General features: G+C 41.4%; 3 protein-coding genes across 19 annotated transcripts in view; 1 reads left to right on the top strand and 2 right to left on the bottom strand.

Annotated features, from left to right (window-relative positions):
* kank4 (KN motif and ankyrin repeat domains 4) overlaps positions 1-6,807 on the bottom strand; it is a 72,694-nt gene extending 65,887 nt beyond the window's left edge. Inside the window, exons 1-2 of one of the 2 annotated variants that reach the window (XM_024278365.2) lie at positions 6,717-6,807; positions 5,825-5,941 (exon numbers count right to left, since the gene is read on the bottom strand). The gene's annotated coding sequence lies outside the window, so the exon portion shown is untranslated. Of the gene's footprint in view, positions 1-4,128; positions 5,624-5,824; positions 5,942-6,716 lie in introns of those variants that run through there. The other variant, XM_036211570.1, reaches the window with a different exon arrangement.
* Positions 6,487-12,270, top strand: usp1 (ubiquitin specific peptidase 1). Its single transcript, XM_024278374.1, has 9 exons — positions 6,487-6,641; positions 7,096-7,321; positions 7,762-7,897; positions 8,760-8,861; positions 9,019-9,188; positions 9,303-9,970; positions 10,066-10,224; positions 10,301-10,502; positions 10,659-12,270. The coding sequence occupies exons 2-9, from the start codon at positions 7,152-7,154 to the stop codon at positions 11,395-11,397; spliced, it is 2,346 nt and encodes a 781-aa protein (XP_024134142.1). The 5' UTR covers positions 6,487-6,641; positions 7,096-7,151; the 3' UTR covers positions 11,398-12,270.
* A 70-nt stretch (positions 12,271-12,340) lies between these two features.
* The window catches only part of dock7 (dedicator of cytokinesis 7), a 44,194-nt gene continuing 41,984 nt past the window's right edge, over positions 12,341-14,550 (bottom strand). For 11 of the 16 annotated variants that reach the window (XM_024278346.2, XM_024278347.2, XM_024278348.2 and 8 more), the window contains 4 exons: positions 13,945-14,088; positions 13,751-13,857; positions 13,500-13,667; positions 12,341-13,035 (listed from right to left, as the gene is read on the bottom strand). In XM_024278346.2, the coding sequence (XP_024134114.1) occupies positions 12,993-13,035; positions 13,500-13,667; positions 13,751-13,857; positions 13,945-14,088 (462 nt within the window). In that variant the 3' untranslated portion in view covers positions 12,341-12,992. Of the gene's footprint in view, positions 13,036-13,365; positions 13,386-13,499; positions 13,668-13,750; positions 13,858-13,944; positions 14,089-14,550 lie in introns of all 16 variants that reach the window. The other 5 variants (XM_024278355.2, XM_024278356.2, XM_024278359.2 and 2 more) reach the window with 2 other exon arrangements.

Here is a 14,550-nt window from a genome sequence, read left to right as displayed (position 1 = left end):
CATCGTGAGACAGCACTCTCCAGGAAGAGTCTGCTCTGCCAGCACCGTCTAAACGTGCATTCACACCGAACGCGATTCACGTTGCGGAGGCGGCCAGCTACAATGTTAATCAATGGTACAGACGCGGTCTGAGGCGAATTGAAGCCCCGCAGTGCGTTATGAGCGATGGGCGCGGCGCGAAGCTCTGCCAGCAGCTCGATTTGAGTGGCGAGGCACAATTGGGCGGCGCGGCCAAAATGTAAATACTAGAGCTGTCAGGCGATTAATTTTTTTAATCGCGATTAATCGCATTTTGTCCCGAGTTAACGCGCGATTAATCGCAAAATAATATATGGCCTTTTTTTAAGGAAAAAAATGTGGAATTTAACAGTTTAACAATTTAACAGTTTAGCAGTTCTCCATTAATTATGAAAACAAGAATGGCAAAATGTATAGTTTTCATAAGAAATACTTTATTTTGTAACTTTATAAACTTTCTTAACAATAAAAGGCTGTAACATAAAATGCCTAACAAAAGCCCAAGTGCAAATGAAGGGCATTTTAAATTCAAAACTTCAATCAACGTTCAGTAAAATAAAATTAAAAAAACATCAAAAATAAAATTTCTGTCTGTTACTGCCACCGCGTTCTCTGGCTGCAGCTCGATGCACCGACGTGTCCAGTGGCGCTCACGCCATGAATATGCCGGCAGACAGACCGCCATGCTGGGGCTGGATCACGCTTAAACCTCCAGAACATTTAAAAGATCCCCCGGTGCGCTTGCTATTCGGAACGTCGGGGGTCCGCAGCTCTCGGGACGCGGCGCCGGACGCGAGCCGGTACCACCAGACGTGGTACTGGACGCGAACCGGAGCCGGGTTAGGGTGCAGGAGCTCTCCAGGTCCTAGCGCCGGCCGGTTTTAGCTCGCAGCTCGGTGGTTGGAGACCCGCCCGTGATCTAGTGAGAGCAGCTGGTGAGTTAAAGGGGGGACGCCCGCGCGCGCGGTATGGAAAGGCATGTATGAGAAAAATCCGCGATTAATGCGTCAAAAAAATTGTCGGCGTCAAGCACATGTTGGATTAACGCGTTTTTAACGCGACAAATCTGACAGCCCTAGTAAATACCTGAAGTTTGACAGGTCGCTGCATCGCATCTGCCAATCAGAAACTCAGCTATGTGACTTTTTCAGAGACTGGATCAGTAGGTAGAATATTAGTCCTAAGCGCGCGTTTTTGTCCTGAACTTTCATCTGAACTACCCATTTGAGCCACAGGTTTGCGGAACTCATCCGGATACTTTTGGGCAAAAGCGAGATACACTCTGGACAGATCGGCGACTTTGGCCCCTGCAGCAGAGCCAACTTGCTCAGCAGACAGAGAGACTCTGTGGAGGTGGCCAGCTCGGGTCTCATTGAGATATTTAAAAAAAATAATAATAATAAAAAAAAAAGGTCTCCTAATTTTATTTCCCCCCCTCGGATTAATACAAAACAGTGAGCCTTCAAGCTCAGCCACAGAGACACAGAAACACCACGGAAACGGCTGTCATACAGACACGTATTTGTGTTGTGAACCAGTGTAGTGATGGCTCAGCATAAGACAGAGATATATGGTATGTGCATCCATATTTAAAGACGTTTGGATTATTTTCATGGGAGAAATTCAGACACGCTCTAGGATGATGTCATGAAATGGACAGCAGCCACACGCAGCTTCAGGAATTGAGTCATTTTACTTCCGGGTAGGAAAAAACTTGTGAAAAATAACAAATATTTCATAAATAATTTGTTTTTTAGTGTTCTAAATGTAATATATGATCATATATATGGATATAGTTTACTCTAAAAGACCATCATGGTATGGCCCCTCTAAGCAGATGTTGGAATTTTCTCAGTCTGGAGTGAAAATATTGCACCAGCGCTGCTTAAAAATCCATAAAAGCTTTGATTTGAGATAGAATATGATCAAGTAGACAGAAAACATATAAATTTGGCCATATTTTGTACATTTTATTTGATTACTATCTCTTAGAGTAAGGGTCAACAACCTGCTGATTCCTGCTGAATCCCTCTATTGTAGCTCTCTGGTCAAAGAAAAATACAATATTTTTAATTTGAAAGAGTAACATATTTTAGGTTTATCTTATAGGTTTATAAGGCAAAAAAAAGTCAAACGTTTTTCCAACACCTTCACAAACAGTTGCAGGACAGAATGTATCCCTCTACCAGGATCCTGACTACAATACCCATAATGCTCCCACAATCAAGCAGCTTGGTTTCAAAGTTTACCAAAACTTAAACATTTTGACAGATGTTTGAGTGCTGTTTACGAAAATCAATTTGAAGTCAGTACATTAACCAGAACTCACAAACCTGAAGTTAAGGTGCACTTTCTATAGTTTTTTATTTTAAAAAATCGAGGATTTTATTAAGAAAAACGTGATAAGGGTCACTTTATAGCTCTGGTTTATTCCATTTTTTTTCAGATTTACGAATTTCTGGTTGAGCTACAGTGGTTCTGTGTGTTTATTTTTCATCACTAGTGACATTTCACTATCTATTACTACATTCCCAGCCTTGAAATGACTTTATGTGGTACAGGATGTCTTTTATTTTGAAAGAAAATCATGTAGACCTTAAAGAACTTCAAGTAAGTCATATTTTGAAAAAAGACTATTTTCTCCTAAGGTTTCTGCTTTATTTATGTTTGAAAAAAACAAATGTATTTATATTTATCATAATAGTAACAATTCCATAAATACAAATCAGTGTATTCTTTTTCTAAAGGGTAAAATAAGACTTTGTGGCTCCTACTGGGATGTTGTCAGTAAGAAATCCTAAAGAATGGCTCTTTAACTGCTGAAAGTTGCTGACCCCTGCTTTAGAGGCTCTATTTAGATTGCATTTTTATGGTACAAAATCTTAGTTTCAAAGAAATCATATTTTTCTGTTTTGAGGGAAAAAAACAAACTAAATTAACACTTTTTTCAGGATGTGCAGCCAACAGATGGCTGAAACAGAAAGAGGTATTAAACGAGCAGAAATAGAAAATTGGATCACAATGTTTGTAGAATTAATCATCAACTAAAAGGGATCACGACAGCCCAAACACACTCCCACGCCAAACACGGATAAACCCACGAATACAGCCTCCAGAGCAGCAAACACATCAGAGAAGAGTCTGACGCGACGTGGAAAACCGGCTCACTTTAGTTCTATTTGCTGTTTGAACTTCACACAAACTCCGAGAGCTGACAGCATTGATTAAAATGTACAAAAAGCTGCCTTCAAAATATGAATGGGAATCAATAAAACACAACAAAAACCAACGTTTTTGTTTGTTTTTTTGCCCGTCTCTGGTAGAGTTGACGTTTCACAGATGCACTGTTTTCCATCTGACGCTCTCTGTTTGCAGATCACAAATCAAAATATTGCCAGGATGACTGCCTCTGGCAGCAGCCGGCACACGGGCTGGTGTGAGTCACCTCTCGGAGTAAAACCCCAGCGACGCGCTGCGCACGTATGCAGGTCACCCCTATCTCAGAGGATCCTGTGTGAACAGCCTCTCCAAGCTGAGGATCGATGGAGATTAGAGCGCAGAGTGTGGCCCCCCGTGAACCATGTAAAGAGGAACTTGTTGGTGTTTTAATATGGAGCTGCGGTTAGCCAGCCAACCATGCCCGATGGTCTGTGGCAGGAGAAGCGGAACAAGCCGAGAGTCCATGAAGACAAACATGAAAAAAAAAAAAAAACACAAGTATTTGCTTTAAAGAATGTCTTGGTTGTAACTGCATGCACATGTGCACGTCAGCTGCAGCTGAAAAACATTAACCCAGACAGAAAGGAATCTTTTTTTTTACTCCAATCCAGCTGAGCTAATGAAGCACTTGAAGCAAGTAGTACAGAGAAACTTTTTGCATATATGCACACATTTGGTATGCATGTGCACGTCTAGCTTGCATCACACAGATGCTGATGGCTCCAAAGCTCAGGGCACAATGGTAACATTGATTAGGAGAAAGAAGAAAAAGGGGATTGACTGAGGTTCTATCTGTAAAAAGATGAAATTCAAAGAAAAAAACAGACAAAAAAAAATTTAAAAATGCAAGTTTTCCTAAGAGGTGATAAAAGGAGCAACTAGGACTCTTACCTTAACGGCGGTGCCTCCTTTGGCAAAGACAGTGACAATAACTGCTACTAAGTCCCTCCTTTTTCAAAAACTTTCTTCACAAGTTAAATCCATGGAGCATTCTACACACAGTCTGCCAACGTGGGTTTGTGGAAATCCACCCTCTCTGCACTTTCAGACAGGCTGGATGAAACGAGGGGGAGAGCGAGGGAGACAGGAGAGCAGACTGAGTAGGATGCAGAAAGCTATTCTTTCCTAACATCCGAGTGGCCGGGGCTGGGAAACACCCACCCTCCTCAGCGTGCATCAAATGGGAGTCCGCTCCACACCCAGAGGAAGAGAAAGCAATCCTGTGTGCTGCTGGAGATCTGATCTGACCTGAGATCTGCACATGCAAGGTTGGGCACTCATTAACTTACTTCTAGTGACACACTCACACAGAAAGCTGGTCTGTGAGCTGAGCAGAGGCGAGCACTGAAATCTTAAAAAGCTACAAAAGTAAAGATAGTGGTTTTACAAATGTGTTTTTCTAGCAGCTCCCATTTCACAATAAAACTTTATACAAATAATCCTTCTTTATATTTAATTTAATCCTTAAACAGAACCTAATATTGTTAAAAATTCTATGAGTGAGATTTTTTATTTATTTATTTTTTTACCAAGGGATACAAAAGTAAGAGGTTTTCTTGTGAAAGGGTAAAGTCTTTAGGACATGCTTTTCATTCAACATCAGAGCCCGTCACTCAACATGCCTTCATTACCAGTGTTCCCATTTTCTTGCTGACAGAATGGCTGTAAGGTGCATGTGTGTTAGTGTGTGCATGCACGTGAGTGTGTTTTCTGACTATTCACCTCTATCTCCCTTAGATTACTACTGGATTAATTATGTGACAAACATCTCCAAAATGGAAGAAAAAGTAGATTCTGTGTGCTCAAATGGGTGTGTATTCTAAAATGAATGCAATTGCTTAGTAAAAGTGGAAAACGATGCTTCCAAATGAACATTTACAGTCTAATGTTTTTGCTTTATGGTTTAAAATGTGAGGAAAATGTTGATATAGTGACAAAAATTCAATACAAATTTGGGGAATTTAATAAAAAAATGCTTGGCTGAACCTGATTTAAAAGAGAAAAAAGAGGTTGCCATGCTCCACTAAAGTGAAAAATGTACTGATGGTCACTCTGGTGCAAGAGACTGAGAAGAACCCCCCTCCATTCTGAGGCTTAAACCCCAGGAATATAAATGCTGGCAGTCCCACAAGGAAGTGTTGTACCTTCAAAGTACTCCCATCTATTACTGCGTTAGCATCCTCACTGCAACATCCCTCGATTCAAGGAACCCAAAGGATGTTTATGCATACTTCATCAATACATCTTTGCTGCTGACCAAGCAGCCACTCTGCAGCTGCAGCAGCAGCAGCAGCAGCGGGTCGTCCAGCGCACATACCGCCGCACTGACACATGCATCCGGGCTTAAACGCAGCGACGCACCTGTCGTTCACCATTTTTGTGCAGCATTCAGGAGCACCAACCTAGTAAAGGGGGGAAAATGCCAGCCACAACACTCCGTATCCCGGATAACGTAAAACGTAGTGCAACTGATACTATTCAGCGGCAAGGAACGGCAAAACACATCGAATTGGCGGCGAACAAATAAAAGAAACGTCGGTTTTTACGTCAAATCTCCAAAACAAGAAAAACTGGAATCGCTTCTTACCATTGAAATTGTGGAGGAATAGTGTGCTGACTGTCAGATGAGGAGATGGTCCAGGAGAAGATGGGGATGCTGGACAGTTCATCGGGCTTTTTCTTGGATAAATGTCGCCCCCTGTAGCTTGTAAATGGGAATGCACACAGGCCCAAAATGAATCGCAGGAAATGCGTATGTTGGCCTTTAACAGAGCAGCTTCAATGTCTGAACATTTATGCTAAGAAAAAAATGAACATTTTTAGTTACATGACTAGAAGCCCCCCCCACTACAGCAACAAAAGCCTTAATTTTAAAGGACCACCACGAAATTAACCTGGACGTGGCTATATAACTAATTAAACCGTCACTTCAGTTATTTCATAAACCAAATTTTAATATATATTTTTTAATTTTTTAAGTACATTTTCAAAAACATTTGCAAACCGAAACCTGTTTTAAGCCATAATACAATTGACTACAAAAATGGCGTCAACATCTGCCCATGCTGAACATTTCTACTTAGGCGTCCTAAAATAAGCCTGATTTTTACAACTTTGTTTTTGACAAAATTTGAACATTAAATATTTACATTATTTGTTCTGTCTATTTATATAACCTTATTTAAGTATATAAGTCCCCCCTACTAACATTTCATTTTTTTATTGTGTTAAATTGTTGCAGCGTTTGGACCGGCGGCGTAGTGGTTAGCAAGTCTTCAAGCAGGAAAAAGCGCCAACTTGTGTAGCGCTGCATTAAGAGTCAAACACCCATGTTAAGGAAGAAGAGGACAAATGTGTTCAACTGGGGTAATATATTATACATAAGAATGGAGAGACTCGCTTAGGTAAGATTTTAAAGTGTATACACGCCGTAAAACACGGAGTAGTGTAAGAAAAAGGCGTGCAGTTTGTTTACTCACCTCAGTTCCCTATTACAGTACCGCGCCGACCCAGTCGTGTCGTTGTTTTGAATTTTAAGTGTTCAACTTCAACTGTTAGTGTGGTTTGTTGTTCTTTGTTTCCAATATTAAAATGTTAGTATTTGTTTTTATTAAAGGAAAATGTAATACATAATTATTAGGTTGGTGCTAAGCGACGCCGTGTGTTATTTAGTACTTAATTAAATCGTTTATTTGCTTTGGGTTGCAAAACTATAACAATCAAAAATGATCAAATCGATCCAGTCAGCGTGTAGTTACATAACTACATCATAAACTGAAGTGCGTAGCTACGTTCGTTCTCGTTGAACTCTGATGGCGCCCGCGAAAATGAGACCTTGCAATTCTCCCTTTTGACCAGTGGGGCTCGCTGTTGCACCTGAGTAGAAGACGAACGCTGGGAATCCGGGGGAGAAGATGCCAGGCCTGCAGGGAGAGAATGTCGTGGCCACGCAGGGGAGCCCCACGAAGAGGAGTAAACTCTCCCTGAAGTTTTTTCACAAGAAGGAAACCAAACGGGCTCTGGATTTCTCTGAAACTCAGACAGAAGAGCCCAAACTCACAGAATCAGAAGAACTTGAGGGAAGGTGAGTCTTTGGTGTAACTTTAAAACAACCATAATTCTTCAGTATAATTAGTATTGCACAAACTGGTTATATGTGGAGACACTGTTGCATAAAAATGATATTGTTTTGTCAGTGTGACAGGTTTGCTGTGTGCTGTATTTTTAATTCACAAAAATCTACACCATCACAATAAGATGTGCCTTTATAGAAAATTGATTAACTGGGTTGATTATTTCCTGTTATTAATATATATTAATTCCATCTCATGTGTTCTTTGCCTATGCATCTCTGCTGTCATTTATAACACTGTTTGGAGTATTGTTGCAACAATAATATCTTATTTTTGTTGTGCATAATCCCATCTTCCATGTGAAGAGATGCTTTTATTAGTAAAGTACTGGTAATGTCTCAAAGACTACACTCCCCACAAACAGTTTGACATATGATCTTTTGGTCTACAGCTGTGAACAGGTGGTGTACGGTCCACTTCCAGCTTCACCAGGCAATCATCTGCCACGTGAGAAGAAGGAGAACTTGTTGCCCTTTGTGGGGCTCAATAACCTCGGTAACACTTGCTATTTGAACAGTGTGTTACAGGTAAGTTTACATCCAAATCAGACTCTGTTTCTTTATTGGAACACGTGCAATGCTGCTGAAAAGTAGTTTGTCAAAATCTGGTTTGTGACGAAGGACAAAGCTCAGCTGGATAGTGATGGCTACTAAAATAAACAAAAGAAAATCATACTCTCATCAGCAAGAGAGCTCTACAAACTGGACTTTTCCCTGCAAGTGCAATTTACTTACCAATTCTTACTATTTTTAATCCCTTCTGGTGTTTGTTGTCCTATAAAGAATTTCGTGTCAACACAAGTGCTCCTCTGAAAACCGGCCTTCTTAAAACATAAAGACAGACAAAGCTGCGTTTATGCTGCTTGTGTTGGAGCAGCTTAAGGGTTGAGATAAGCAGCTGCTTCACATGGTTGCCGTGGCGCCCTGTGTGCCCGTGGTTCCTCGCTGGTTTATCTGCCAAGGCGGTGTTTGGATGTGAGGATGTTTCATCACACTGGGTCTGCTGCAGTTAAACACCTGCTCAAGCACAAGCTGCAGCTGGTCATACATGACTTCCCGATTGGTGTGTGAAATGAGACATCTCGTTTTATTTCATTATTTATTTTTGAGAACTAGTATTAAAAAAAACATCCTTCTGCTATTTTTATCTGACTTTTTACATGGAAGGTGTTGCTTCATTATGATTGGCTAACCCTTTTTTTTTTTTTTTTTGAAAATAAAAATACATTAATATTGATGAATTTCTGTTTATAATAGTGAAAAACTGACAAACTCTGCCACAATTGCATCTTAGAATACTGGATGTGTTCTATAAAATGGATAAAATCCCCAAATAAAGGAAAGAGTCAAAGGTTAAAGCGAGTATGCTGATGTTTGATTGTTTGTGCAGGTTCTCCATTACTGCCCGGGCTTCAGAGAGGGTATAAAGACGCTCTACGATCTGTCCAAATGTCAGGAGAAGCCCAAGGAAGAGGCAGACGAAAAAGAAAAGGTTGGTCCTCAGCAAATTGTTAGAACCGAAAAAAAAAATCCGATAATTTGGGATATATTTTTTTCATGTTAATACATAAAATAGAAATGCATAAATCAACAGGACTTTTTTTAACTAATGCAAATTTTTTTTTTCCTCATCCCCTCAGACACATCAGTCATCAGACTGTTCTTCCGAGACTCTGCCGGCTCCTGTTGAGCTCCTCGGAAGCCTCAACAGTTTGATAACGTCCATAGAGGAGCTGCAGTCCAGCTTCCTGCTCAGCTCTGAGAGCTGCCCCGAAGGAGAGCTGGCCACGCCCCCCCGTACAGTTCTGCATACCCTCAGGTGAGGCTTCTGTGGCGTGTCCCAGTCACCGCGTCAGAGCGACAACAAGCAGCGATGCTTTCCAGATATAAGGAGAATGAAAGGGAGATTCTAATGAATGGTGCTGTTTTGCAGGCGGCTGAACCCCATGTACGAAGGCCATCTCCAGCACGATGCTCAAGAGGTTCTGCAATGCATTTTGGGATATATCCAGGAGGCCTGTGACACCATCAGGAAGGAGCGCGGGGAAGAAACAGATCTCGGTAAAGTGAAGACGGAGAACGACATCCATTCGATTCCGAGCTGCTCGGACACACAATCCACACCGAACACTGACGAGGACGGCCAAGTCACCGGCAAGAGGAAGAGCGACACCGAGGTGGGAAACGTCAAGAAGAAGCCGAAATCCGGCAAATCGAAGAAAGCAGAAACCGCAGAGGAAAACGACACAAGCAAACCCTTCACTCGCTCCAAGAGAAAGTCCTCCAGTGACGCGACGTTCCCTCAGAACAAAAACGGAGCGGAGCTCAAAGATGGGGGGAACGAAGAAGAGGAGAGGGAGGAAAAAGAGCCTAAAGACACGGATGGGAAGCGGAAGAAGAGAGCCAAGCTGAGCTGGCTGAAAGCGTCTGGGAAGCAGCCGAGCATTTTCTCCAAGTTCTGCAGCGTGGGAAAGATCAGCTCCACATTTGGAAAGAACAACAAAACAGAGCCGGAGGACCAACGGAGGGACGAGGAAAATGACGACAAAGGACGAGATGGATCTCCATTGTCTGAAAACGAGAAGACGGAGAAACATAAAGGTTTGTTTGGGACACAGTAAGAAGCAGAGAAACATGTTTTAGATGAATGATTGAGCAGCTGTCAGGAATGAGCGATGTGCTCTTGTTTGCTCCAGGGAGTCTGGGCCTGATGGAGCAGCTGTTCCAGGGCCAGCTGGTTCTGAGGACCCGTTGTCTGGAATGTGAGAGCTTCACGGAGCGAAGAGAAGACTTCCACGATATCAGCGTCCCGGTGCTGGATGACCAGGCCAGCAGCCCGGACGACTTCTCTGAGGGTGAGCTTCTACAGCCGGTTTACTTCTGAAAAATGTCTCCTGAAGAATCAGGGAGTCGATCGCTGTTCCTCTTCAGTCTCTCCAGATCCTAAACCCGAGCTGAGGACTCTGAAATGGGCCATCGCTCAGTTTGCCTCAGTGGAGCGCATCGTTGGAGAGGACAAATACTTCTGTGAGACCTGCCATCACTACACAGAAGCAGAGAGAAGTCTTCTGTTCGACAAAACTCCTGAAGTCATCACGATTCATCTGAAGCGCTTCTCTGCCAACGGCTTAGAGTGAGTCCAGGAGCTGATGAATCTTTCACTTGATTTATATCAGTTTGATCAAATCTCCTTTTTGATGTAACTAAGTTTAGCCTGAGTTTTTGTAAGGAAAGGATTCAAACGTACCCATGTGATGTGGATAAGTCATTGTCTGTTTGGTCCTGACAGGTTGGATCCGTATGCGGGCCTCTCTAAAGTCAACACTCCCCTCCACACACCTTTGACCTTGTCTCTGGAGGAGTGGAGCACTAAACCCTCCTCCGCTAAAGGCCTGCACTACCAGCTCTTCGCTGTGATCATGCACAGCGGCGTCACCATCAGCAGCGGCCACTACACCTCCTACGTCCGCATGTCCAGCCTGAAAGACCAGAAGCTCTGGCTGCACGACGCAAAAGAAACGGACCTGAAAAAAGAGAGGAAAGACGGTGCGGCGGACTACGACGACGGCGAGGTGTCTTTTAGTCAGAAGAGGCGCGCCAGTTTGGGTGCCTCTAAATCAGCCAGCAAAAAGCTTTCGGAGGGTGTTGGACTCCTGGGAGGACAGAGGAGTTTGCCAAATTGTGAACTTGAAAACGGCAGCAAACGCTCGGAGAAGGCCGGCGGCAGCTCAGCGCCAGAGGGATCCAGACGGAGGAGGAGCACAAACAGCGCCAAGCACAATGCCGCCACCGGACTGAAAAAAGAGCCAGAGGCCGCAGAGGAGGCAGCACCGACTTCCTCTGCATCCGCAGAGCAGCGACCTTTAGCTGACCTTCTGAAATACGAGGGCAAATGGCTCCTGTTCGACGACTCGGAGGTGTGTTTATTGGAGGAGGAGGACTTCCTGCGAGCGTGCTCTCCGGAAACCTGCTCGTCATCCACACCCTACCTGCTGTTTTATAAAAAGATCCCCGAAGACCAACTCTAGGATTCCTCAAAGCCCACCCAGATTTTAAATGTGTATTTTTGTAGTTCCTGTAGTGCCAAAAAACTTTTTTTCCCCTTTGATCATTCTTCAAAGAAGGTGACTTTTTGACCTGCAAATGCTGGTTTTGTTTTTACTGTCTGCACAGGAAGCAGTAGATTTGATTGACCTTATTCTCTCACCTCTTGTTGTTTTTTGGGAAACAAAGCACTTTAAAGGGGTCCGAAATAAATTTTTAATGATGACAGAAATTCTTTTGTTAGAATTTTCTTCTGCACCTTTTTCCAGCAAAACAAGAATTTTGTTTATAGGGTTTTTGTAACAAACACTTCTTAAATAAATACTGTTTCTATTATAATTATACACCAAATATTCCTTAAATATCTACAGTTGATCTGAAACTTCAACTACAATATAAGGGTGTAGCTATAGACACACAGCCACAGATATTGAAGGAGTATTTGTTGTGTGCAGTGATCAGATAACCTGAAATGACCTGTATGACAGTGTGAAAGCTAACTTTTCTCTGAAAATCAGATTTTTTTAAAACTAAATTATGTTCTCAAATCTTAATGCAGACGTACAACTTGAGCAGGTTTGTGATGAGGCCAGTAAAAATGATACAATTTTATTGTTTGTAACAATCATTCATCTACAAAAACTTGTTGATTTTTTGTGTAATTGTTTTTTGTTCCAGAAGATTCTCTACTAGACGCAGCTCTATACTGAAAGCGGGCTGTTTTTGTCCCAACCTGATGTAATAGTTGTTTACCAACAGCAACAGTTTGTTTGTGTTTACATTTTACTTCGTTGTAAGACTTTTCTGATGTGAAATCAGCTTATAAACGTGTTTTATAAAGTGTAATTTTCCTATTATTTGACCTCTTCTAATCATTTTGTACATGAACACAAACGTTTTAATTTGAAAGAATAACATCACCCCGGCTGGACATTAAAATATTTATTTAGTAAAATATTTAAAATAAAACAAAACTACATAAAATTATACAAGAATGTTTAAAGTACCTAATTTTAAAACATTGTTTCTTAAACTAAAAATGATAAAGCGTCATGATAAATACTTATACAAGTGTTTTTTTGTTGTTTTTTCTCCCATCACTTTGAAATACATAAACTTTCCATTTGCAAAATGCATTTGCTACACCCAAAATATAAAAGTGCACACATGAAATACATCTTTTGACACATAGTTCATAATTTAAAAAAAAACAAAACACCTTGACTTTTTAAAACTGTACCTTTTCTGCAAACACTTGTAAAATTTTTGGCGGAAAAAAATGGATTTTTGGCACTTGGTTTGATCTGAAAGCGTGTTTCTACTTCTCGGCGTTGACGAAAGGCAAAACTTCAAACGTCAAGGTGTCGCGTTAAAATCCTTAAAATCCACTTGTTTGACGTTGCTGATTATGTAACAGTTCGTAAACAAATGAAGACGCTGGAATGAAAGTACCAAGCTGCAACTCCGTCAGCCTTTCTTTTAGAAAAAAAACGTTCGTATTTACACTTCAATAAATTAATATTGCATTTTTTAACTGCCTTTGTGTGGGTGAAGGTGTGTGAGTGCTTTGTCTTCATCCTCAAATCTCGAGCTTGCGAAGACTCATTCTGCTGAAGGAATCTCTGCAAAATGTAAAAATAAAAAAACATTTTTAAAAGAAAAAAATGGATTTCAGATTTGATATTATTTTTTTTATATTATGACAATATTTTTCATTTTTTTAATTAAGATTTTATTGATGTTCCTGATTAAGCTGCAGTTTTAGATATGAAAAAAAATAAAGTTGTAATCAACTTTTTACTAAATTTAAAAACTAAATTTTTATTGAAAAAAATCCAATGAGTCTGTTTTTTTTAAACACATTTCTTCACATATTCGGACAAAAAACCCACAAATAAATAAAAAGAAAGTGTCAAAAAAAAAAAAAACACAAAGTGTCGTCTCAGAACTACCTTCTCAAGCTGTCCGTTTGCTGCGTGATTATTGTAAAAGCAAAAAAAATAAAAGCTCGTTTAAATGAACGTCGGGCAAAAAGAATGAAAAGATAATTTCTTGTTCTCGCTAACAACCAGAAATGAATCCTTACCTGTGCGAGTTCACCTGCAGGACAGGTTTATACAGCTGGGGGATCTTCCTGTTGATGAGGGGCTGCAGCGCCTCCTTCAGTCGGTGGTAGTTCCTCTCCAGCTCCCTCTGGTATTCCTTCTGATCGGGACCGATCAGGCTCTTGTTTTTCCGAAGGGCATCTTCACACCTTTGGCGGGAAAATGAACGAGTTCAGGTAAAGTTTCAGCAGGTGATCCCATTCTCTACCCTGAAGTTTGGTCTGGACTGTACCTCTTTGTGAAGTCTTTAAAGCAGAGCCTCAACTTGTTGTGATGTCTGTACAGCTTTGGATCACTGGGGATTTCAGACAGGAACACCTGTGCGACCTCTAAAGGACCCTTCAAAAAAACAAACACATTGTGATGAATATGGAGCTGCGGGTTTAACAGTGGAACCGTTCTTTATTCCCTTTTGGGCTCCTGTACCTGGTTGACAGTCGTTCCCACTGACCCCTGCAGGACCATCTGCAACATTTTGGCGTCGGCAGGGTCCTGGTGGGTGGCAAAGGCCAACTCCTGTGTCTTCTTCTGCATGTCCTCTATGGCCACCTCAATGGGTGTGGATATAATCTGGAAAACATCGGTCGGTAAATAGGAGGATGGTATGGAGAGAAAATAGACTCACCCCAATTTATGAGTGCATAATTCTTGATTTAAAACTCATACAATATTTGTGCATAAGTGAAAAAAATGCAATATACACACATGCACAACTTCAAATTACAACAGCTTGAAACTAATTACACGCACAATATTTAAAAATATGGACAAATTGTTTGCTACGCACACACAAAACCACATTTACGCACAAATCTGATGTGAGACTCTTATCGGATCTCCAAGATCCGTGTGTAAGCGATGTGTTTAAATGCTGCTAGAATGCTGGGTCATCAGAGTTTCTGTATCAGCCGCTTTGAACTTGGATTGTGAATAATATCTGGTAAAAGTGCTCCCAGAGAGCATAGCGTCTGAAGAGCCCCGTGGCGACGGCGCTGCAGGGAAAGCGCAGTCCCAACAGAGAAACTTTAATAT

Source organism: Oryzias melastigma, linkage group LG4 (assembly GCF_002922805.2).
Source record: "Oryzias melastigma strain HK-1 linkage group LG4, ASM292280v2, whole genome shotgun sequence".
Classification (NCBI taxonomy): domain Eukaryota; kingdom Metazoa; phylum Chordata; class Actinopteri; order Beloniformes; family Adrianichthyidae; genus Oryzias; species Oryzias melastigma.
The sequence above is the reverse complement of the archived record's forward strand: the minus strand, read 5'-3'. Positions and strand labels throughout refer to the sequence as shown.

What these genes read in the sequence shown, in the direction of transcription:
- usp1 (XM_024278374.1), top strand. Translation starts at nt 7,152, where the DNA reads ATGCCAGGCCTGCAGGGAGAGAATGTCGTGGCCACGCAGGGGAGCCCC. An exon ending in AGGCAGACGAAAAAGAAAAG is followed by an intron (nt 8,862 to 9,018) that starts GTTGGTCCTCAG and finishes CAGACACATCAG; the next exon opens with TCATCAGACTGTTCTTCCGA. An exon ending in CCCGGACGACTTCTCTGAGG is followed by an intron (nt 10,225 to 10,300) that starts GTGAGCTTCTAC and finishes GTTCCTCTTCAG; the next exon opens with TCTCTCCAGATCCTAAACCC.